The 26,274-nt window shown below is 39.4% G+C and overlaps 1 protein-coding gene across 3 annotated transcripts in view; it reads left to right on the plus strand.

Moving 5' to 3' along the window:
* Positions 1-4,407: 4,407 nt before the first annotated feature.
* ZBTB44 (zinc finger and BTB domain containing 44) overlaps positions 4,408-26,274 on the plus strand; it is a 28,908-nt gene continuing 7,041 nt past the window's right edge. The window contains exons 1-4 of one of the 3 annotated variants that reach the window (XM_060787720.2): positions 4,408-4,834; positions 20,966-22,035; positions 24,591-24,687; positions 25,612-25,775. In XM_060787720.2, coding sequence (XP_060643703.2) covers positions 21,018-22,035; positions 24,591-24,687; positions 25,612-25,775 — 1,279 coding nt within the window. In that variant the 5' untranslated portion in view covers positions 4,408-4,834; positions 20,966-21,017. The remainder of the gene's footprint in view (positions 4,835-20,965; positions 22,036-24,590; positions 24,688-25,611; positions 25,776-26,274) is intronic. The other 2 variants (XM_060787723.2, XM_060787721.2) reach the window with 2 other exon arrangements.

A 26,274-nucleotide genomic window follows, 5' to 3' on the forward strand; every position in this document is an offset into this window, starting at 1 on the left:
TAGACTTTTGGGAGTTGTAGTTGCTGGGATTTAGTGTTCACCTACAATCAAAGAGCATTCCGAACCCAACAAATGGTAGAATTGGGTCAAACTTCTCACACAGAACCCCAATGCCCAACGGAAAATACTGTGTTTTCTGATGGTCTTTGGCGACCCCTCTGACAGGTTGAGAAACACTGGTCTAGATGACTCTTGAAAACCCAAAAGCCTGACATGAAGACAGTAGCTTTTTTCCTTGACTGCTGGTCAGCAAATTGGCAATCTAAGTTGTGCAGCCTCTGATTGGAAAACATTATGACTATTTTATTTGTTGTTGCGTTTCTTAAAGACATTTTGAACGTATGGCAACCCTAAAACGACCCAATTATGTGACTTTCCTGGACAGATTTGTTCACGAGGGATTTACCTTTGCCTTCCTCTGAGGTTGAGAGAATGCAAGTTGCCCAAGGCTGCTCAGTGGTTTTCTGTGGCCAAATGGGGATTCGAACCCTAGTCTCCCAGTTGCCCCAGTCCAACACTCAAACCACTTTACCATACTGATTCTCTACATAATATACAGTATTTTAACAAACTGAGATTTTGATATTGAGCATAGTTAGCAGTAACTGAATTCAATGGAAGTTACAATTTCCTTAGCATTGCCCTTCCACATTCATACTCCTAAACATGAGCGGAGATGGTTTCAGAAGTTGAGATTTTGTGGCACAAATCAGAGAAGGAAGAAGATTAAGACTAACTGGTTTGTATTTTAAGCATAGGCTTACATTGTTTTCAGAGGCGATCTCTTTAATAACTAACTAGAAAAAAGAGACTGAGGAGGAATAAATTCTACTCTTTGTTTGTAATACTTTAACCACAATAGTTTAAAAGACAAAAAATTTAGGCAAAGAGGAAAGGTTGACTTTAAAAACCCACATCAGCTGCAGAACTATGAACAGCCTTGTATGCTGTAATCAATGTTTGGAAAGTTGATTTGGATGATTGATATTTTTGTTAACTTTAATCAGCAATAACATTCACAAAGCACAGCAATTTGTAAGTCACTTATACAAGAGAGGTTCGCAAAACTCTTCACCTTGACAACAGCCTCCAGAACAGAATGGAGGCCCAATGGAAAATTCTGAGGCGGTTTTGTCATCATCAGGATCCATTATGATGCGATACTGAAAGGCATTGAGCAGTTCAAGGGTGATAGTTGACCAAGTAGTGTCCTTTCGAAAGGGAGAAACAAGGAAGGGCATCGTGGCACGTGACATTACGAGGGCTGAGCCTTTACAGGATGAGGAGACAAAACTCCATGTGAAGTCCGAGGGTCTTCTCAAAAGACCAAACTCAAAGAAGCTATAAAACTAGATGCTTGGTAAGCCTTTGGCTTAAATAGTTTAATCTTTTTGGAAACTTTCCTACAATAAGACTTCAGCTGGACTATTGTGAACTGCCTTGGGCCCCATACTGGCAGAAAGGCGGGCTGTAACTTATATATACATTTATACAGATGCTATTTTCCAAGTATTGGATGTACATCTAGAAATTTTATCCCCAAAATGGACCTCCCAAAACCCTGCATTTATGTGGTACTTTTCCGTAAAATACTTTACGATTCTTATCATATCTCTGTGTGTTTCTATGTAAAGATGAGTCATATATACATACAAACTCATATACATACATATACATAGATGGCATATGTGCTGTCGCATGCTGGGCCTGTGCATAAGACTGTAGACAGGACATAAATTCTGTGTGCCCAAAGGGGATGCCGGGGATGCCTCAGATTAAAGGCCCTTGGATTTCCTTAAAACAGAGTCTTTAGATTGCTTAAAGGTTCAACAAAGTTCTTTATTAATGAAAACAAACAGGTACTTTAAGGCAGTGGTTCTCAACCTGGGGGTCGGGACCCCTGGAGGAGTCGCGAGGGGGTGTCAGAGAGGTCGCCAAAGACCATCACAGACAATATTTTCTGTTGGTCATGGGAGTTCTGTGTGGGAAGTTTGGCCTAATTCTGGATGCTCTTTGGTTGTAGGTGAACTATAAATCCCAGCAACTACAACTCCCAAATGTAAAGGTTTATTTTCCTCGAACTTCAGTGTTCACGTTTGGGCATATTGAATATTTGTGCCAAGTTTGATCCAGATCCTTCATTGTTTGAATCCACAGTGCTCTCTGGGTGTAGGCAAACTACAACTCCCAAACTCAAGGTCAATGCCCACCAAACCCTTCCAGTATTTTCCGTTGGTCATGGGAGTTCTGTGTGCAAAGTTTGGTCCAGTTTCATTCTGAACTATACCAGTTTGGTATAGTTCAGAATGCTCTTTGAATGTAGGTGAACTATAAATCCCAGCAACTACAACTCCCAAATGACAAAATCAATCCTCCCATCCCAACCCCACCAGTATTCAAATCAGGGCATATTGGGTATTTGTGCCAAGTTTGGTCCAGTGAATAAGAATACATCCTGCATATCAGATATTTACATAACAATTTATAACAGTAGCAAAATTACAATTATGAAGTAGCAATGAAAATAATTTAATGGCTGGGGGTCACCACAACCTGAGGAACGGTATTAAGGGATCGCAGCATTAGGAACGTTGAGAACCACTGCTTTAAGGCTTTCTTAACAGTCTATTGGCTCTTTCAATCTTGTCCACAGGGAACAGGCACTATCTTCATGACTGGTATTTTAACTAATGGGGAAATCCTTAACTTCTAATCTGGGCAGTCTTTCTTTGCCTCTGTTGGCATGGAGCCCCTACACCCAGTAACAACTGCTTCTGGCTCTGCGAGAGACCCTTACCAAGCAGAGCTTTGTAGATCTCCAGGGGAAAAGGAGTTCAGGTTTCAGTGATGGTTGACTGAAGTCCCTCCGCAAAGGAGCTGTAAGACTGTATGATCCTCAGCTAAGCTGTAGGCTGTATATCTCCCCGGCCAAGCTGTAGAAGACGAAGCTTTCTACAGGAGCTCTTGGTATTATGTCCTGCATGGAAAGCTTTTCTGTGTGGACTGAACTCAAACTGGCTCCTATTCCCTCCAAAACCCAAATCCCAGCAACTACAACTCCCAAATGACAAAATCAATTTTTTTAGTGTTGGTCACTCCTTGGGTTGTTAGGTGTCTTGTGGCCAAATTTGGTGTCAATTCATCCAGTGGTTTTTGAGTTCTGTTAATCCCGCAAACGAACATAACCTTTTTATTTATTTATTTAGATAGATGGATGGATGGATGGATGGGTGGGTAGATGGGTGGGTTTGTGGGTGGATGGATGGGTAGGTGGGTGGGTTAGTGGATGGATGGATAGATAGATGGATGGGTGGATGGGTGGGTGGGTTTGTGGATGGATGGATGGATGGGTGGGTGGGTTAGTGGATGGATGGATGGATGGATGGATAGATGGATGGATGGGTGGGTTTGTGGATGGATGGATGGATGGGTGGGTGGATGGGTGGGTTTGTGGATGGATGGATGGGTGGGTGGATGGGTGGGTTTGTGGGTGGATGGATGGATGGATGGATGGGTGGGTGGGTGGGTTTGTGGATGGATGGATGGATGGGTGGGTGGATGGGTGGGTTTGTGGATGGATGGATGGGTGGATGGGTGGGTTTGTGGGTGGATGGATGGATGGATGGATGGGTGGGTGGGTTTGTGGATGGATGGATGGATGGGTGGGTGGATGGGTGGGTTTGTGGATGGATGGATGGGTGGGTTTGTGGATGGATGGATGGGTGGGTTTGTGGATGGATGGATAGATAGATGGGTGGATGGGTGGGTGGGTGGGTTTGTGGATGGGTGGGTTTGTGGATGGATGGATGGATGGATGGATGGGTGGGTGGGTGGATGGGTGGGTTTGTGGATGGATGGATGGGTGGGTTTGTGGATGGATGGATGGATGGATGGATGGATGGATGGGTGGGTTTGTGGATGGATGGATGGATGGATGGGTGGGTGGGTGGGTTTGTGGATGGATGGATGGATAGATAGATGGATGGATGGATGGATGGGTGGGTTTGTGGATGGGTGGGTTTGTGGATGGATGGATGGATGGATAGATAGACAGAGAAATAGATAGATGGATAGATAGATAGATAGATAGATAGATAGATAGATAAATGGATGGATAGATAGATAGATAGATAGATGTTAAATAAATAGATCTAGATAGATGGCTCTTCTCTCCTCCCTCCCTCCCTTGAGAAGCTCTTCCTCAGTAGGAATGGTCTCTCTCGCGCGCGCGCTCCCGCCCTCAAGCGCGTTCCCGCTCAGCCCGCCCGCCCTCCCTTCCGAGGCGCATGCGCGCACTCTTTCCCTTTTCCCTGATTTAACCCCGCCTACTATTTTTTTCCTCTCTCCCTCCCTCACTGCTTGCTTGCTTGCTTCCTCAGCAGACGCCGCGTTGCATTGTGGGACACAAACAAAGTGCCCGGCTCGGCGAAGGAAGAGGGGAGGGGCGGGGGGAGCAGACAGGGATTGAGAGAGAGAGAGAGAGCGCGTGAGTGGCCGCGCGCCGCCACCGTCCCTTCCCCCCTCAGTGCGCCTGCGCGGGGCCCTCTGCCTCCTCTCTTTCCCCCCCTCCCCTCCCCGTTTTCCCAACGCCCGCGGCGCGAGCGCAGGGGAAGCCCAACGGCTGTGGTGGGTGGGAGGGGGGGTGGCGGCGACGGTGGCCGCCATGGCCCAAAAGGGGCCTACGCGCGGGGCCAGCTAGGGGGAGGCGGCGGCGGAAGCCGAGGCGACGGGAAAAAAAAGGGAAAGGCCGGCTTCCCGCCCGCACACGCAGGTTAAAAATAAAGAGACGTCAATACCCCGGGCCCGGAGAAGGAGAGGGCCTCGCCAAACGCAGGTAATGAAGGGGCTGGGATGGGAGGAAGAGGAGCGCCTTTTCTGTGGGAAGTCCCTTAAGGGCCACCGTCGCCCCTGAGCTGGGAAATGTGCCTGTGTGCTTGCTTCGGGGTTGTTTTGCTTGTAAGGCTGGCGCGCACCTTGATGGCGCCATAGAAATAAACGATAACAATAATAATAGTGGTGGGAATGAGGCGGGGACAGGCAAGCCCCGCCCCCTCGGGATCCTGCCCCGCCCCTCCGCCTTTATTTACTCCTCCATTCAGAACCCCCCCCCCTTCCTCCTCATCTTTCCTTCTCTGAACATCGTAGTGTATTATATATATTGTGGCATAATAATAAAGTACAATATAATATATAATATACTAGCTGTCCCCTGCCAGGCGTTGCTGTGGCCCAGTCTGGTGTTCTGGAAAATAAAGTAATGAGAAAGTGTTGGTTTCTAATATATGCAATGTCTTGATGCTTGTGGATAAACAGTATTTCTTGTTGTTTCTTTGTCAGTGTTGATGTGGAGATTATCAGGTTTGCCTACTCTGGAACATGCAACATATTATTGTCCTTCTTTAGGGGTCCCTTTCAAATCTATGATACTGTATCTCTCTGTGTGTGTGAATCATATATCTATCTATCTATCTATATATATATATATGTAAATGCTCTGTGCATAATGAGTACCTTAAAAACAAAAGAACCAATGAACAAAATCACACCAAATTTGGCAACAAAATGTCTCACAACACAAGGAGTGACCATCACTCAAAAATTATGATTTTGTCATTTGGGAGTTATAGTTGCTGGGATTTATAGTTCACCTACACTCAAAGAGCATTCTGAACTCCACCAATGATGGAATTGAACCAAATATGGCACACACAACTCCCATGACCAACAGAAAATACTGTGTTTTCTTTTGGTCTTTGATGATCCTTCTGACACCCCCTCGCAACCTCCCCAGGGGTCCCAAACCCCAGGTTGAGAAAGGCAGCCTTAAGGCCATCCAGTCCAATCCCTTCACCAGAGCAAGAAAACATAATCAAAGCCCTCCTGACAAAGGGCTATCCAGCCATTCACACACACACATATATATGTATATGACAGATGCAGTATCATAGATTTGAAAGGAATCCCTACAGAAGGACAATGATATGTTGCATGTTCCAGAGTAGGCAAACCAGACAATCTCCACAACCCTGGCAAAGAAACAGCAAGAAATACTGTTTACTCACAAGCATAAAGACATTGCATATATTAGAAACCAACACTTTCTCATTACTTTATTTTCCAGATCACCAGACTGGGCCACAGCAACGCGTGGCAGGGGATCACTAGTATATCTATGGCAGGATGGCTCTTTGTCAGGAGACCTTTGATTATGTTTTCTTGCCCTAGTGAAGGGAGCTGGATTGGATGGCCTTAAGTATTTTCTTCGTCAGTGTTGATGTGGAGATAGTCTGGTTGGCCTACTCTGGAATATGCAACAGATAATTGTCCTTTAGGGGTCCCTTTCAAATCTGTACTACATCTGTCATGTACATATATGTGTGAGAGAGAATCATATATATCTATCTATATATATGGCTGGATGACTCTTTATCAGGAAGGCTTTGTTTTCTTGCCCTGGTGACGGACTGGATGGCCTTAAGGCAGCATGTCTGGGGAGGTCACAAGGTGGTGTCAAGAGGGGTCGCCAAAGGCCACCAGAAAATACAGTATTTTCTGTTGGTCATGGGGGTTCTGTGTGGGAAGTTTGCCCCTATTGTTTGTGGGGTTCAGAATGCTCTTTGATTGTAGGTGAACTATAAATCCCAGTGACTACAACTCACAAATGTCAAGGTATATTTCCCCCAAACTCCATCTGTGTTCATATTTGGGCATATGGAATATTCGCTCAAAGTTTGGTCCGGATCTGTCATTGTTTGAGTCCACAGTGCTCTCTGGATATAGGTGAACTACAACTCCAAAACTCAAGGTCAATGCCCACCAAACCCTTCCAGTATTTTCTGCTGGTGATGGGAGTTCTGTGTGCCAAGTTTGGTTCAATTCCACCGTTGGTGGAGTTCAGAATACTCTTGGATTGTAGATGAACTATAAATCCCACCAACTACAACTCCCAAATGACAAAATCCATTCAGACCCCCCCCCCCCTTTCCTCCTCTTCTAAACAACGTAATATACTGGTAGTATATATATATAGTATGGAATAATAATAAAGTACAGTATAATAATATATAATATACTGGCTATCCCCTGCCACACGTTGCTGTGGCCCAGTCTGGTGTTCTGGAAAATAAAGTAATGAGAAAGTGTTTGTTTCTAATATATGTAATGTCTTGTGGGTAAACATATAGAGATAGTCTGGTTTGTCTACTCTGGAACATGCAACTTATAATTGTCCTTCTTTAAGGGTCCTTTTCAAATCTATGATATTATATCTGTCACATACATATATGTGTGTGTGTGTGTTAATAATAATCATCATCATCATCAGCAGCATTATTATCTTTATTTATACCCCGCCACCATCTCCCCAAAGGGGAGGCCAAGCCCAGAAATACAATACAATAAAATAAATTAAAAACAATAAAATAAAACCAAACAGCAAAACTAATGTCATAATAAAATAAATAAAGCATAGGAATACAATAAAACAAAACAAAATGAATCTAAACAAAGTAATGCAATGAGAAATCAGTCACAGTGAGCGGGCCACCTGTATAGCAAAATGATAAAAACTCTGGATGAGAAAATAAAAAGGGAAAAGTTTGTAAAGAATATGGCTGGATGGGTCTTTGTCAGGAGGGCTTTGATTATGTGTTCTTCCCCTGGTGAAAGGATTTGGACTGAATGACCTTGCAACGGTTCTCAACCTGTGGGTCCCCAGGTGTTGTAGCCCACAACTTCCAGAAATCCCAGCCAGTTTACCAGCTGTTAGGATTTCTGGTAGTTGAAGGCCAAAAACATCTGGGGACCCCAGGTTGAGAACCACTACTAAGGCAACATTTCTCAACCTGGGGGTTGGGATTCCTGGGGGGGGGGGGTCGTGAGGGGATGTCAGAAGGGTTGCCAAAGACCACCAGAAAACACAATATTTTCTGTTACTTGGTGGGGGGGGAGGCGGTTCTGTGTGGGAAGTTTTACCCAATTCTATCATTGGTGGGGTTCAGAATTCTCTTTTATTGTAAGCGAACTAAATCCCACTAACCACAACACCCAAATGACAAAATATTTTTTTTTGAGTGATGGTCACTCCTTGGGTTAGTAGGTGTCTTGTGGCCAAATTTGGTGGCAATTCATCCAGCAGATTCTGTGTTATGGTGTCACTCAAAACAAACAGAGCATATACACACACACACACACATATAATGGATTGTATATTATATATGACATTTAATATTACTAATAATATTGCATTATAGTGAGAATAATACTCAGGGTGGTTTCCCATAAAAATGGCAAACATACAATACCATAATATGACAATAAATGAACAAACCAAATTAAAGCAATGAGCAAAACAACATCAAAGTAACTTTTAATGACTAACCCAAAAATGTATCTAAAAGACAGGGTCGTTCCAAGATCTGGATGAGATTGTATGTTAAGGTGATCTAATCCTCCTTCTCTCCATATATAATAATATATAATAATATATAATACTAATATTATGCTATGCTAATAATAATACCATATATTATATATACATATAATATTAATAATATAATGCAATACAATGTAATACTAATAGTCATACTAATATTAATTATAATACTACTGATAATATATAATAATGTTACTGTTTGCTATTGTATAGTTTGGAGTTGTAATGTTTTTAATTGTGAGCTGCTGTGAGTGTCTGGATGGAGAGATAAAGTGGGATATAGATATATAAATAAAATAAAATAATGTGCGTGCTCCCCTTCCAGGACTGACCTTCTGTTTCCTTCCAATATGGCATCTCTGCCCATTCTCAGGTATGGAAGCCTTATTTGGGCCCACCTGTCTTCAAAAGTTACATGGAAAGGTGAAAAGTGGTAGGTTGCAGGCCTGGTAGGAAATACACCCAAAAAGTCAACATAATTATTTATTTATCAGGTCTAAAGCGAATTGAGAATACAGTTACAATGTATAAAAAAACCACAAAGTTAAAAACTTGGCATGATGTTACCTTTCCTTTGACCAGAAGTTGGCCACTTCATGTGCCTCTGACATTGCTGTAAGAAGGTCCTCCGTTGTGCATGTGCCAGGACTCAGACCGCATTGAAGAAATTCGTCTGTGGTGTGCTCTTCTCCACACTTGCATGTCATGGACTCCACTTTGTAACCCTGTTTCTTAAGGTTGGCTCTGCATCTTGTGCCAGAGTGCAGTCTGTTCAGCGCCTTCCAAGTCGCCCAGTCTTCTGTGTGTCCAGGAGGGCGTCTCTCATCTGGAATCAGCCACTGATTGTGGTTCCGTTTTTTAGCTTGCCACATTGGAAACCTTGGCCTTTAAAGGCCTAGACCAGGCATCCTCAAACTGTGGCCCTCCAGCTCTTTCAGCCTCCAACTCCCAGAAGCCCCAACGAGCTTGTTCAATTGGCAGGAATTCTGGGTGTTGAAGGCCCTAACAGCTACAGGGCCGCAGTTTGAGGATGCCTGGCCTAGATGGTTCAGGTCCAGGCTATTTGGCTGACTGCATCCCTTTGTACGAACTTGCCTGGGCCCTTCAGGAGAGGCCCTTCTCTCAGTCTCACCTCCATCTCTAGTTCAATTGGTAGGAACCAGTGGGAGAGAGGGCCTTCTAGATGGCTGCCCCTCGACTCTGGAACTCCCTGCCTAGGGAAGCCATAATGGCCCCCTCCCTGCTGTCCTTCATGCGACAGGTTAAAAACTTTTTATTCAGACAAGCTTTTAAAGAAGATTCTTTAAGATCATCAAGGGGTACTGTGATTTTATATGCTTTTAATTATGTTTTACTGTTTTAATACTTGTATATTTGCATATTTTAAGTTGTATTGCAATTCCTTTAGTAGTGAGCCGCTTTGAGTCTCTGTAGGTTTTTAATTTTATATATATACACACACACGTGCATACATAGAAACATGCAATCTTCAAAATTCAACAATCAAAATACAAGTATATTCATATGGAGAGAAAAAGCGGGACATAAATAATAATAATTATTATTTTTATTATTGCAGAGTCCTATTCCATCACTCAAACCACTACATCATTAATTTTCTTCGCAAAGTACATTATGCTCTGTCTCCACCCTTTATTTTCCTGTTTTTGTGTTCTGAAAAGGACATATATATATATTTCCCAACTCCTTATAGCCTAACATTCATTTTTTGGTGTTTATTTGGAAGTTGTCTCTTAGTCCACTTCATTATTTTAATATGAAAAGACAGCTGTTTCGTTGCAATGTTGGAATTGAACCCTTGTGCACCTTCCCCCTTGATCAATTCTACCTTCAGTGGCAATAATCCCTTCTTAGGCCATTTCTCTTCCCCCAAGAGTTTCCTGCAGCCCTTTTTTGCATTTACTCACCTGACCCTTCTATAATTTAAAATACTTTTTTCTGCTCATATCTTCCTCCACATTGTTAAAGTGTATTTATTTGTAAACAGTCTAGTATCCCTTTCAACCCACTGCCATTACTTGAGGCAAGACTGCTCAGCTGATTACTTTTCTGCTCACTGTCTGATCTCTCTTTGTAATGTAAGAGCTCTTTCCTAGTATTTAACCTATTTTTGAAGCAGTTCTGAAATCTTTCGTAATATGTGTGTCTTTTGACTCCTGATTTCTATCATTTTTCCTTTGGTATACCACAATGCCCAAAAGATGTTTAGCCAGAAATTTTGTGGTAATATTGTGCTAAAGGGCACAGGAGGAAGGCAACATAAGTTTTAAAAAACTGAAGATTTTTATTTAGTGAGCAAACAAGAAGGGTATTGACTGAACACAATGTTATTTTTAAAACCAAATTTAAGATTACACAGAAGATTACTACTATTTTTGCTCCAGCCAGTGCTGTCATTCCTTATGCTTTCCACACCTTTGTCCTTAAGATGATGTCTCATTAGTTGACCTTTCTTAACAGTTTTTAAAGATTTTCTAAACAGTTTCATGTAACGTGTGGATTTATTTCTCATAGGTCACTAAAATTGTTCTGTTGAAACCACTGAATCAATTACTGGATAGCAAATCAACAGTTATACAGTATATAACAGTGAGTCAACTTTAATTGGGGTTTAGTCCTCTCACTATAGAGCAGGGATCCTCAAGCTGTCTAAACAAAGGGCCAGATCACAGTCCCTCAAACGGTTGGCGGGCCGGATTATAATTTGAAGAAAACATGAATGAATTCCTATGCACACTGGACATATCTTATTTGTGGTGCAAAAAACACGTAAAAACAATACAATAATTAAAATGAAGAGCAATTTTAACAAATATAAACTTATTAGTATTTCAATGGGTGTGTGGGCCTGCTTTTGGCTGATGAGATAGGATTGTTGTTGTTGTTGTTGTTGTTGTGTGCTTTCAAGTCATTTCACACTCAGGTTGACCCTGAGCGAGGGCCAGGTAAATGACTTTGGAGGGCTGCATCTGGCCTCCGAGCCTTAGTTTGAGGACTCCTGCTATAGAGCATGACATTTTCTTATTGAAAGATAGCTTTGATGATCAGTATGCGTTGGAGGGTATTTGGTTATTTCTGGAACCTATGTATGTTTAAATAACCTGTTTGCCAGCTGATATTGTCAAATTTGTATGCAAATAACCTGTAACCAATCCTAGTTCATGTCATTCCCTAGGTGATTTTGAATGATGAATTGTTTCAAACTAACTTATTTTGCAAAATAATAATCTGCTTTGTAAAACTTTTCACAAAAAAGGATGCTAAATTAATATAGCATTATCTATGAGAGTTAGAGTAATTTAATCCTATTGATTTGAATTAGCATAAGTACATTAAACTGCATCAGACCATAGTCTAATAGTAATATTTATATAGTTACATAGAAGTCTTGAGTGAATGCATAAGAATGCAGTTGCTTTTGCTTAAAGTAGGTATGCAGTTACACAATATCTGGTTTTGAATTATTTCCAGTATAAGGTGGTAAAGCTATCCTGATAAAAGGCATCTATCATCTCCCACCCCTTTAAGCAGTGCACATCACTGTGTTCAAACTAAAACATGTGCTTGTGTTCAGAAAGTGTTTGGAACAACATAAGATTTCTGTCATAAGAGCAGTAAAATATTACAATTAGTATCTGTGCAGAGAGAGAAGCCTCAGGAGTGCTTCTTGGTAAGGGATATCTGTATGATACAAGGCATGACCTAAAAGGCAGAGTAGAAATAAATATGAGCTTATTTGTAAGAAACTGAACAGAAGCTAAACCAATCTGTTACATTATTGGTACTTTGCTTTACAGACAATGGATCAGTTAGCACAGTGGTTCCCAACCTGTGGTCTCTGGACCACCAGTGGTCTACAAGAACTAAATTATGGTCTGCAGCCTCACCATTACTTGCACCTTTGCAGCAAGTGTGACTGGTCTTGCGAAACCCTCTTATAGTGCCGAGGCTTATTAAATATGGCTTTCTGTGGGCGGGCAGATAGCGACTACTGGATGGCATATGTTCTGTATCAGAAACTAGAGCTGTGTGGTGCAATTTTCTGAATCAGCACCCCAAATAACCAAACCGAATCTATAGTTGACCAAAAACCGATTCATAGCCCTAATGTTGGAGAGTGGTCCCTGGTCAAAGTGGTCCCTGGTCAAAAAATGGTTGGGAACCTCTGAGTTAGCAAAATCAGGGATACCCGGAATTTCACAGTATTGTTTTCTGAAGCCTATAGTCATAATACGTTGGCCCCCTTCTCGTGCTGTTATAAGGTTACTACCTGCTTAAAGTAAATTGTAAACTTATATATTGTATTCTTTTGTCAGTATGATTATTTGTCCTGCTATGAAATACAGGTGGGCAAAGACAAGTTCTACGGGATTTTCTCTTGCAGCAAAAAATAATTGGAAGCATGATAGGGAATGGGAGATACTGGCTTTTTTTCGGACTATATAGCCATGTTCTAGAAGCATTCTCTCCTGACGTTTTGCCTGCATCTATGGCAAGCATCCTCAGAGGTAGTGAGGTCTGTTGGATCATCAAATTCTAATCAAGATGGTCAGTTGAAACATTCACACCTAGCTCCAGCAGACAAGAGTCCTTTTTCCCACTCTGGTCATTCCACAGATATATAAACCCTTTTTCCTAGTTCCAACAGACCTCAATACCTCTGAGAATGCTTGCCATAGATGCAGGCAAAACTCCAGGAGAGAATGCCTCTAGAACATGGCCATATAGCCCGAAAAAACAACAACCCACTGCATTTTTTCAGATTGAAAAGTCAAATCATGCTTGTCCTCATGCTTTTCCTTTAGAGCAGTCTCTTTTTTATTCTAGCCAGAAATATTGGGGGACTTAAAAACTCTTAATATACTTGGGAAAAAGTATGTGGTTTGGCCACTTAATGTAGTTTCCTAACTCCAGGGTCCCCAGTGTTTTTTATTACGTATAACTCCAATGAGCCCCATGTAGCGTGGCAAATTGTCAAGACGTGGTGAGGGGAGAGGGACATATCGGGTAGGAGAAGCCTACCCTGTTTGTACTGGAGAAAGTCTCTTAATAAATGTTGTATTTTTATATAGGAATTTGTTATAGAATTGAAGATGAGTGGGAAGAGGTTTAGTCTGTGTCCAGCTTGGTTTCACTTATCAATTGCTGCTTATTATTACAAGTCACTGTTACAAAAATTCACTTCCATCTTGGGAGAAAGATATAAAAATATGCATAATCTCATAAATTTGCTGGACAGCGACTAGACTAGCTACTTGCTGAGTTTTATAGTTAAGGAATATTGGATCTGCCTTTGAATTTTGCAACTCATACACAACACATTACACCAGCATCAAGATAAAAGGCCTAACATTCTCTCTCAACCTCAGAACCCCATCTGCAGTGCAGGGATGATGATAATGACTTATTTTACAGAAGTCTTGTAAAAGGTTCACAACTGAGTAATGTAGGTCCTTTGAACATTTAAAAGCTCTGCATTTTATTATTTATTTATTTGCAGTATTTATATACCACCTTTCTCACCCTTGGGGGGGTGGGGTGGGCTCTGTACCAAAACATTACTGTGATTGAGCAATTTCTCATGCTAAAAGACACTTCAGTTCTTACTATTCAGTAGAGTCAAGGCATTGAGACACATGGCTTGTTGATAATAGCTTCATTCATATTCAAAATAATTCTTGAAGTTCTTAGATTGAGTGCAGAAGAGACTAATTAGATCCATTATGGAGAAAGGACATAATTTAATAGCTACATCATTAGACCTGTGATAAGTGCTTGATGCAATTAATCTATTGCCTACTAGCTATAAACTGCTTTCTGATGAAATTTAGTGGGAGACATTTAAAGCTGTCAAACTTGGGGTAATACATGATAAAAGCTGTTTTGATTCTATACAGCTAGAACAGGTTGTACAAGAATGTGTTCCCGTCTTTCTGTGCAAGAGAACCTTGTCCATCTTTCACTATTGCTGGATAGAGAAAGGTTACTACTGAACCAAACCAAAGTGAATACCTCTATTTTAGGCATCATACCAAAGTTACAGCTTTGTGGCAAACTAAGAATACCAGTTGAGGCCTACTGGCATACTGGAATTTTCTGGGGATTTTTTTCAGAGACAAAGATAAGCAATAGGAATTTGGAAGGTTAAAAAATTGGGCTATTCATATAGTGTGTTTTAGTTGCTTCTTTGTGGGGGAAAAATCAAGTTTCTTTGCCTCCAAGTGACATTTGTGCAGTTGTATGATGAAATTGGAATGTAATGTTGCTGTGTTTCTTTATATACAGTCACCTGTCAACTTATGGAGACCTCATGGACTTCATAGGGTTTCCTTCAGCAAGAAATAGTCAGAGTTGGTCTTGGCAGTTCCTTCTTCTGAAATATAGCCCACAGCACTATTCTTTGATGATCACCCATCAAGTAGCAACCAAGTCTGACCTTGGTTAGCTTCCTAATTCATACAGGATCTGGTGCCTTTATTAGGCCACTAAATTCACATGTTGCTTTAGTCGGCTGCTTGTTAATTGTACCCAAATGTAAGAATCATGTATTAGAAGGGGGAAATGTAACTCACAAGAGAAACCAAAATAAACAGCAGTTCTAAACTGACAAAACTAAGACAAACACTTTATGGGGTAAAAGAGTAGTGACTTGTTTTTCAAGTTGATACAACTTTGAAGAAACAATTTGTTTTCCTTTGCATTGGAAGCCACAGTTGCATAGACTTTAGTTGTTGGTTACCTTCCACAGATTTTAATTGACAAAAGATACAGCAGATTTTTCCCTTGCCTATATAAATTCTAATGTCTGTGTAAAATAAAACTGAATTGGCTTCACGGGGTGAAACTTTATCTCATGTTCTCTGCAGTTAATTTAAATTCGAGATTGCCAAATTTCAAGGCAGCATAGACTTTTACTCCAGTTAAATCTGTTAGTATAGATTTCTGAGCATTAATAAAGTGCCTTGGCAAAGGTACTCTTGTACTGCAATTGTATCAGCTTCATACAAAAGCAGTTGCAACAACTGCTATATAGAGTTCCCTTGACATCTCCATCTATGGCTCTGGGCAAGAAACAGGTAAATGAAAGGAAGAGTTCCTTCCAGAGACAAACTCAGCCATGTGTTCATTTACTATTCCTTGATGCACGCATAAAGTGTAAACATCAGTTTACAGAGAGTATTGTTTTTAAGACAGTTTCTGCTAGTGTAATTGCATTCACCATGCAGGGGAAACAGCACTATGTCAGGAGAGCCACTGAAGTTATATTGTAATGAATAGGGTTTCTTTAAAAAAAATTACCTGTGTTTTCAAATATGTCCATATTTTTCGAGAAAAAGATGCAATGTGTATTGTATTGCAAGCAAATTATCTCAATACATATTTGAGTGACTTCCGGGGGTATTAATGCAACACTTGATTTGTTTAAGGAGGATGGCGCTCAACAGACAATGAATAGCATTCAGACAAGTGATTCAGTGTACAGTTAAGTCATTGTAGAAAGGTAAGGATTGTACCAGATGCTTGTCTTGTTTAAACTTGAGCAAAATTCCTGAAAGTCACTTCTTTTAAAAGAAATGGCTTAAGTAAGTAAATGGGTGGGTTATTGAAGACATACACACCTTGGAGACTTCAGAACAGTAGTAACACAATATGTAGCAGTGAGAAAATCCCAGGAAAAAATGGATTATTTAAAAGCATGAAATAGAAAGTTGAAGACTTTCTTTGGAGGGGTTAAAATCAGGTTACAGTATATTGCTGGTACAAGTTTCAGATGTAAGATTAAAGGGTTAGCATTATTAGAAATTACAAAATTGCTGCTACACAATTATTAAGTTGCTTTCAATGTTATAGTATACAAGTAAAATACAGTGGTATTGGGTCCAGGAACGAAGCATGGGGTTTGCTAATCATATTCTTTCTACAATATGGTATAGAAGTTACTATGAACCACAATCTCAACTCATTGTCTTAGATTTCTGCATCTGCTGGAAAACTAGAAATAAATAGTTTAGACTCCAATTTCAATTGAAACAAGTCTTCTGAACTCTGAAGCTTCTGAACACTGTAGCACTCGTTCACATTGAGAAGTTTTAGTGTAGGTTTTTTTAGAAATAGATCTTAATTAAAGAAGAATTCAATTTTTGCTACATTTTCAAAAGTAATATGTACCAGAATGAAACAAGATAGAATTACTATGCATTCAGGATAGCTACCTACCATTACTGTAATATTTTCTTTCTGGTACATGTGCTTGAGAAGTAAGCTCAGCAAGCCTTTCTTCTTGGTAGGCGGTGAGAGTTTTGCTGCTTCTACAGTGTTGTTGTTGAAAAGATCAATATTAATTCATTTTGATTACTTTAATATACTGTACATAGTCATTCTATGTTTTTCTAAACTTTGTTATGGTAACATCTTAAGGAAGATATTATATGAAAGAGAGTAGATCCACTGATCTTCAGTAGAAATTAGGCAACTTAACTCTGCATAAGTAACAAAGAGCCAGTAAGATTTATCTTATTACAGCTTTTTTTAAAACACCATTTATCTCCAAACTTGCATTTTTCAGTAAGACTGTCTTAAGAAACTGACCTTAGATGTCCACTCTGGATAGAAAGTTGTGCTATATTTAGAAACCCATGGCTATCACTGAAAGCAGCCACAGTATCGGATGGAGGGATTAAAACTCCTCCAGCCCTTGCAAATATTGTCGACTCATCTCTTGTAGCTTCTTTACTGTTTCAAGAAATACCACTGGGAAAGTTGCCATCTTGCTGTGCTTAAGTTTCTGAAGAGCAGTGCCTTTTTCCTGCCTTTCACTCCATGTTAACGGATTAGTTATCCTTGCTTTGGAAGTAGTCTCAGTTGTCTTCCCAGCCAAGTCCATTGAACTGCGAAAGCATTATGTATTTTGGTTATATGCCAGGTTAGATTGCAGTATCTTTGCCTGACTAAGGATCCAAAACTGTTTACTACAGATTGGGATTCTTACAGCTTTGAGATAAAGAGTTGAGGAAGATAATATTAAAATATTTTAATTCTATATCATCCCAGTTCCTAATTCCATTACTTCAACATGAAATAACTACTAATGATGTACTATGGTAGTGTTTAAGTATACAGAAATCATGAAATTTTAAATTGGAGATTGAATTACCTAATGAATCTTTTGTTATTATTTCAAATTATCACAGGTACCTTTCAGTCATTCTAAGTTCTGTTGGATTGTGATACTATTTCATAGAGAGAAACAGGCTATTTTTTGCTCTTCTCAGATAGAAGACTATTGTAATAAAGACATTGGGTTTTGAGGTCTCGGACAGCAACTGCTTTGGCACAGCCACTGCAATCTGGGGTTTTCTCAGTGAGGCCTAGTTGTCAGCTGTCCAAAAGAATTCTATATCAACTAGAGCTTTGATGAGTATTAAAAGGGTGGTTGTCACATTTGTGTGCCTTTGTTAATTTGATTGATAGTGTACTGGCTTCTGTTACAGGCTGAGTATTTCTTATCTGTAAATGTAACCTGGCATTGTCCACTTGGGTGGCTAAGATAGCCGCACCTTTGCTATCTGAGGGTTCAATATATGCATACTTTGTTGCATACACAAAATGATTAAAATATTGTATAACAGTACCTTCAGACTATGTGTACAAGGGGTGTATGAAACATACATAAATTCTATGTTTAGATTTGGGGCCCAGCTCCAAGATACCTCATTGAGTCCCCTTCGAGGAGAGAAGGGCGGCATATAAATGTAAATAAATAATGTACATATATGCAAAGACCACAATATTTCTCAGTCCCCCAAAAAAGAATTAAATCCAAAGCACTTCTGGTCCCAAGCATTTCAGATAAGGAATAATCAGCATGACTTGATAATGTAGAAATATGTCACCTTTATGTACTTTATTATTATGAACAGAGATTTTGTGAACAGTTTAGAGCAGGGGTCCTCAAACTAAGGCCCGGGGGCCGGATACGACCCTACAAGGTCATTTACCTGGCCCTCACTCAGGGTTAACCTAAGGCTGAAATGACTTGATAGCACACAACAACAACAACAACCCTATCTCATCAGCCAAAAGCAGGCCCACACTTCCCATTGAAATACGAATAAGTTTATATTTGTTAAAATTGTTCTTAATTTTAATTGTTATATTGTTTTAAAGTGATTTTTTTTTTGCACTACAAATAAGATATGTGCAGTGTGCATAGGAATTCATTCATGTTTTGTTTTTGATTTTTTAAATTATAATCCGGCTCTCCAATAGTTTGAGGGACTGTGACCTGGCCCTCTGTTTAAAAAGTTTGAGGACCCCTGGTTTAGAGGATTAAAATATTTTGAAAGATAGAGAATTGTGTTCTGACTGAGAAATGTTCAGTCAAGTGAAATTGTTTGACTTTCCCCATTGGAACTGAGAAGTAGTAATAAGTTATTTGCAGACATACTAGTTGTAGTTATTGCTGGATATGTCTGGCATAGAGATTGCAAGATCACAATATGGAGAAGTGAACCCATCTTCTAACAACAATGGGCTCAACAAGGAGTTTTATTCCCTTATCATATTCCTTCTCTGTTTCCTGAAGCAAGTGGCACTCCAATTTGGCTGCACAGAAAATCGGGAAGGAGAATAAGTAGGACATTCGGTAGTGTATGTGGTATTAATACAACTTGCCAAGCTTGAATCCATACTCAGAAATCATATTTGCATGTAGCTGAAGTATATGTACTGTTTGTGTTCCAGAATATAAGCTTTACGTTAATCGAGTGTTATGGATACATTACACTGTGTTCTGGTAGCTATGGTTCCCTGAACATGTATTTCACTGAGAAAATCTAGCTTTTCCTTGTAAAACACTCTTCACTCTGGTTTTCAGAAAAGCAAACAACAGTTTTGTTCATCAGGACAGAACCCATGGGACTTCCCTTCAAGTTGACAATGTGCAGCCTGTGTTGACTACAAAAGGACAGACTATTTCAGAGTAGCCTGAATCTAATAATCACATGGATTGTGCTGTTGTGGCAGGAGTCCATTATTAGATTCTAACCCACAGATGTGTTCATTATTTCCTTTCAAAATTACTTCAAATGTTAGTTTGAGAACACAAGTTATTCCAATATAGATACATGAATACAGAGGGTGGGGGAATGAGTGGCAGAAACCAAGGAAAATAAGCACTATCCAATTCTGCTTTATTTATACAGGCAAAACCTTTGCAAAGGAGACCCTTTAAGATATATGATTATATTACATGGAGATAAAAACAATCTACTGCCATAATATTAGTTTTTCATTGCAAAAGGGGGTAGGACTGAATGGCCCTTGAGGACTCTTCTAGTTCTATAAATTTCATAGCTATTATAATGGTATAAATGATATAAAATATCTTGTATGAAGGTCCCTTTAGATCCAAGCCATTGGTTGATGGATGTAGTAGTAGTAGTAGTAGTAATTTTATTGATTAGCCCTTAGGCCATATCACAATAAGAAACAGAACAAGGCCTGGCAAGACCTGATCACACTCCACGTAGAAAGTTAAAATAAGACACTTATAATAATACAGTAAATACATATGATAAGACATGATAAAACTGATGAACTGATCAAGCTGAGTATATACATCATATTTCATTATCACCCCTACAATTTACCCCAATCAGCTAAAATACACCCTTGTCTTACCCCTTTGTATGTGTTGATCCTGCTTGTCATAGCTCTATAAATGATATAAAACATCTTGTATGAAGGTCCCTTTAGATCCAAGCCATTGGTTGATGGATGTAAAATTAACTAGAAGAGGCCCAAAACTGGAGTTTTCAGCAATATTTTGGGTTTAGTGTAGGTTTTTTAAAAATTAATTTATACTAGCCAACAGGAGCTCTGAACATTGATTTGCCTATACAGTGAAAATAGCTTTCCAATTTGTCTTTCATTGAAAAACATTGTGTTTTATTTTTGTAGAATGTGGAATGATTCAGACATCCTATATAATGAGACCTTGCTTTGTTAAATTGTTCATCTTTCTTTTATCATTTCTAATAATTCAAATAGATGAACCATGTGATATTTGTAATGCTGGTAATTTGATTTTGTGCATCAGAACATACATTATTTTCTCTTGAAATAATCTGCAATACGGGAAAGCAGAAATAAAAAGGTCACAATTTTCAGTATTTCACTAATGTAGCAACTAGTTTCTCATAAGGAATAGACTGCCACTAGAGTACTTGTATTTGTTTGTAACATCAACCCTCTCTTTTCCTTTGCCAGCTAGAACCAAGTATTTCATCCTTGTATGGCTGTCTTTTCTGCAAGTACTTGCTCGCAAGTTGGTAACAGGATAGAAATTATAGGACTGGCCAGGATGTTTTTGGAGTTGGGCTTGAGTATATACTAGTGGGGTGTTTCTTGCTGAATTCCTAAGTGCTGAGTAAATGTATTAATATATATTATAATGACATTCATTATTTTGGAAATTGGTTTCTTCATTGGATTTCTTTTTCCTCTTAGGTCCACTTTGATCTTTTATTTTTGTGGATATTGGCCAAAAAGTCTGGAAAATATGGGTGTCAAAACATTTACCCACAATTCCCCTGCTCACAGTCAGGAGATGCTTGGAAAACTTAACATGTTACGGAACGACGGACATTTTTGCGACATTACTATCCGCGTCCAGGACAAAATCTTCAGAGCGCACAAGGTGGTGTTGGCAGCCTGCAGTGACTTTTTTCGTTCTAAGTTGGTTGGTCAAGCGGACGATGACAGCAAAAATGTCCTTGACCTACATCATGTGACGGTGACGGGATTCATGCCCCTTCTGGAATATGCGTACACAGCAACATTGTCTATTAACACCGAAAACATTATAGACGTCTTGGCTGCAGCTAGCTATATGCAAATGTTCAGTGTCGCTAGCACCTGTTCTGAGTTCATGAAGTCCAGCATTTTGTGGAATACTCCAAGCAGCCAACAAGAAAAGGTGTTAGATACGGGACAGGAGAATAGTGCAAATTGCAATTTCACCTCTCATGACGGCAGCCTTTCCCCTGTCTCTTCAGAATGCAGCGTGGTAGAAAGAGCCATTCCTGTTTGTCGAGAGTCACGGCGGAAACGCAAAAGCTACATTGTAATGTCGCCAGAAAGCCCCCTTAAATGTAGCACCCAGACAAACTCTCCACAGGTTCTGAACCCTTCAGCTTCATATGCAGAGCCTAGAAGTCACCCTGTAGACTCTTCCTTGGCTTTTCCTTGGACGTTTCCTTTTGGAATTGACCGACGACTTCAGTCAGAGAAAGTGAAACAAGTAGACAATTCTCGGACTCTGGAAGTGCCTGGTCCATCTGATGCGTCTCGGAGAATTGCTGATTATGTGGCTTGTGAAAGCACAAAAGCCAGCTCCCCTCTGGTGATTGAAGAGGATGTGCGGGTAAAAGTGGAACGGTTAAGTGATGAAGAAGTGCACGAGGAAGTATCGCAGCCTGTGAGTGCATCTCAAAGTTCACTGAGTGATCAACAAACAGTCCCGGGAAGTGAACAAGTCCAAGAGGATCTTTTGATCAGCCCACAGTCATCTTCTATAGGTAGAGTTCCTTATGTCTATGTGTATCAAAGTATTTTTTTATTGGAAAATATGTTCAAGGACTTTAGGTTCTTGTTATGTAAATATTTCTAGTTTTTGACTTTAAAAAAAAGATAACAAAAAGTCATATAAACATTGTGTTTTCAACATGCTTCAGCCAAGTATGTTTTCATAGCAATGTTGGCATTGATCTGTTTTAAAAATCATTCTTACCACTTCAGTATTTTACTTCAAAATCTAGTCATATTTCCACAGAAATGAATGCTGCTTTTTGTGATATATTTCCTTCTCTTGTGGCTTACAAAATCCTGGATAATAGTGATAAACCAGATTAAGCTAAATACCAAGCACATCCGAACTGTCATTCCCATGAAGCCTTAGAAAGCATTGCTCTAAGAGGAAGGTTGTCATTTGTGACTGCCTTGATCCTTTTAGGGAGGAAATAGCTGAGCCATGCTGCCATACTACTTTAGCTGCATCATTGCTTTAAGGAAGCAGGAACAGTGCTTCCACATATTTCTGTTGCTATTTTTACATCATGCTTTGAATAGCTCTTATGTTGACATTCTATATTGGTAGTAGCTCTGCTTGAAGTGAATTGCTTCACATAGCAGAATTTTCATAGACTTCTTTGAATAGAAGGCACACAAATGTGAATGTTACTCATTATCTTACTAGGCACATTATACCTAATCTTCCAGAAGTGCATGAGTTGGGTTTATACATTAGTACAAAAGTCAGAATTTGTTTTCTGGCAACCCCTTAGCAAGAAATGGGTCCACTAGAGTGATGTAATGTAACCCATGCCCTTTAACAAATGAAAGTGGGAGCTCAGGCAAAACATGGCCATATTTAAGGGGAAACTGACACAGTCATGATGCACACAGCTGAAAGTTTTGTTGTAATCTAATAAAGTATAACTTGCTTTCCTTCAGAATTTTTTTGGCCTACTCCATTAGCCAACATGTTTGCAATATGCTCTCTAGTGTCTTTTCCTTTTCCGACTCCAGCTTGGATATCTGACATTTCATTTTTGACATTTTAAAAAAATTGATATCTCTTTGCTTGCATTGATATAATAGATTGATAATTATTACAATTATTGGTGTCATCCTTTTGGGGATCACATTTTATATTGAACATTTCCAGTCTGTGAACCGTTGTTTTGTTTTTGTTTTGTTTTTTTGTATTGGCTGGCAGATTTCTCTTAGAATTGGCTGGTCTCCATTCCTATCACTTGAAAAAGCTGTGTTCATACTCTCTAGGTTTTCCAAGTGTACCAATATTCTTTCACCCATCAAGTCAAAGAACAGGCTACTTATAGAGTTATTTTATATATCCCATTGTGCTTTTACTGCAAATGGAAATGCGTGTAGAAAATTGTTTGGGTTTTTGTTTTGTTTTTTAGAAATATAGCAAAGGAACACAAAACACATTTTTTACTTCTTAGCTACAAATTGCATAATTCCTTCCTTTTTGACAGGGTAGGAGGTAATCAGTTGTTCATTACAGTGGTTCGGAAATTAGGTTACTATGTTACTTGTTGAATTCTTTGTTGCTTTTTGTTACTTAACTTTTTTTTTTTAAAAAAAGCCAGAATACAATTGAAACAATGTTGTCAGAATGCCCTAAACATCCTTTTAAGTGTGATGTTTGGAATTCCATAGCACAGTGGTTCTCAACCTGGGGTCCCCAGATGTTTTCGGCCTTCAACTGCCAGAAGTCCTAACAGCTGGTAAACTGGCTGTGATTTTTGGGAGTTGTAGGCCAAAAACATCTGGGGACCCCAGGTTGAGAACCACTGCCATAGCAAATGTTGCTTGTTACATCAATAACTAATTTGTTTCTAATAATTGCATTATTTTTTTTAACTGAAACGTCACTATTGTTATCTGGCACTGAAACTTTAATAACTAATTACAGGTAGCTATGATCATTGTAGCATTCCTTGTAAGATCTTTAATAGTCTGTCCTTTCATTCTTCAGTCATCTCTTTTAGTCTTCCCTGACTAAATGCAGATTTTACTTACATGTATTTCAAAGACAAAAATACAATTGTTTATTCTAAAAAGAATCCCACTTGTATGCTATTTTTAATAGTTATAACATTATCTAAATATGACAGGTTGTTTTGTGTCAGGAGTGACTTGAGAAACTGCAAGTCGCTTCTGGTCTGAGAGAATTGGAATATTTGAGATCTCTTCCAAATCCATGATTCTATAATTTTGTGCCTTTGCTCATGTATATATATATATCCTAATCTACCCAAGAATAATCTTAATGTGTGAACCAGTCAAATGAAACGGACTGCAATATTTTCCAGTACTTGTGAGCCCTTTTGAACTATTTATTAAGCCAATATTAAGTAATTAAATTTGGCAGTTTATGGAGACTACTCTCCCATTTTTGAAGTTCTGATGCTTTCAAAGCAGTAGTCATTGATAGTTCATATTGACAAGCCCAAATGGCGTTGGAGGTTGTACCGAGCCTCCTCTTGCTGCATAAATACATCAATTACATTGAAGATTAATTTCTATTGTTTATTTAACTGCCCAGGTTCAATAGACGAAGGAGTCACTGAGGGATTGCCAACCCTGCAGAGTACCTCTGGTGGCAATGTTCATGCAGATGACGATGATCGGTATGGTTCCCAGTGAGTTACATTGTGTTGTGTTGCTTGTGAAATAAAGTTTATTTTGAACTGTTAGCTTTGCATGTTTTTGTTATTTTTAATGTATATTTTGTTTTGTATTATCTTCTTATATTGAACTTTAGGGGTGGGCAAGTCTAGCCTTCCAGATGTTGTTTGTCTTCAACTCCCATCACTTCTAACTGGCACAAACAGTGATAATGGGTTTTAGGTATTGTCCTCCAACAGCATCTGAAGGGCCACAGTTCTTCTGTGTTAGTTGTACATCAGCTACCTTGGGTTTAATTTGAAGAACATATATTACCAGCCCTGTGAAGCACATCATTGTTGTTCTTATTTTAAATGTGAAACTTAGATAATGAGTTGTTCAAGAACTCTTGAGTAATTCGGATTTGAAGTAAGATTTAAACTCTGATCTCATCCCTGACTTCATTATGGTCACATTATATTTTTGTTAATCCTTCCTAAATGTTATACGTATGGTATCTGTGTATATATGCATAAATTGCTTTTCTGAAATGTTTAAAAAATTTTGGTTGTAATTTTCTCAGTGTTTTATGTTCCTTTTCATACATCAACCACTTGCTGTTCCATCAATTTTGTCATATATTCCAACATAAGTAAAACTATGTTTTATAGCAGCGATTCCCAAACTCTAGCCCTCCAGGTGTTTTAGACTTCAGCCCCCATTTGCTTTGGCTTCTTTGAACAATGATCAGGGATGCTGGGACCCGAAACCCAAGACACCAGGGAGACCAGAGTTTGGGAAACACTGGCTTAGAGGTTTTGCACATTTCATAGATTTTTGCAGAATTTCCGTTTCCATTTTTAATATAATCGCTGTCATTTCCGACATAGCTTCACAATATAATATGATATTTTTTGTCCTTGATTTGCTTCTAAAAGACTTGTTGTTTGATTCTCCAGATTGGAAAATGTCCAGTACCCTTACCAGCTCTATATTGCACCTTCAACCAGTAGCACAGAGAGACCCAGCCCAAATGGCCCTGATAGACCTTTTCAGTGTCCAACTTGTGGTGTTCGATTCACCCGTATTCAGAATTTAAAACAGCACATGCTCATCCACTCAGGTAAGAACTTTCATTGTGGTTTTTCCAAAAAAATACAATTTGATGTCAAGCCCCTGTGGTTTGAAAGCAGGTGATGTTATTTTCCTAGCAACCCACTCACAGCCCTTTTCTTTCCTTGCCATCAAAAGATATAGTAGAAACATTCAGACAAACCCCAGGAACGAATAATCTTTCCCTGCAGAAGGATAGTTTTGTTTTTCTTTACATCATCGCTACCATAAAAGCTTCAGGGATGCGCTAGACAAAGGAGAATCAAAAAGAACCATTCTAGGCATATTTATTCAGATACAAGTTCTGTTGATTTCATTGGACTTGTGATGGTCCCTTGGTGTACACTGGGGTTTGATTCTAGAATGCCCCTTGGATACCAGAATCCATAGATACTCAAATCACATTAGATAAATGGCACATTAAAAAGGCGTTCCTCGTATAAAATGGCAAAATCAAGGTTTGCTTTTTTTGAACATTTTCAAACTGTGTTTAGTTGAATCTGTGAACA

This window comes from Anolis sagrei, chromosome 7, assembly GCF_037176765.1.
Source record: "Anolis sagrei isolate rAnoSag1 chromosome 7, rAnoSag1.mat, whole genome shotgun sequence".
NCBI lineage: Eukaryota > Metazoa > Chordata > Lepidosauria > Squamata > Dactyloidae > Anolis > Anolis sagrei.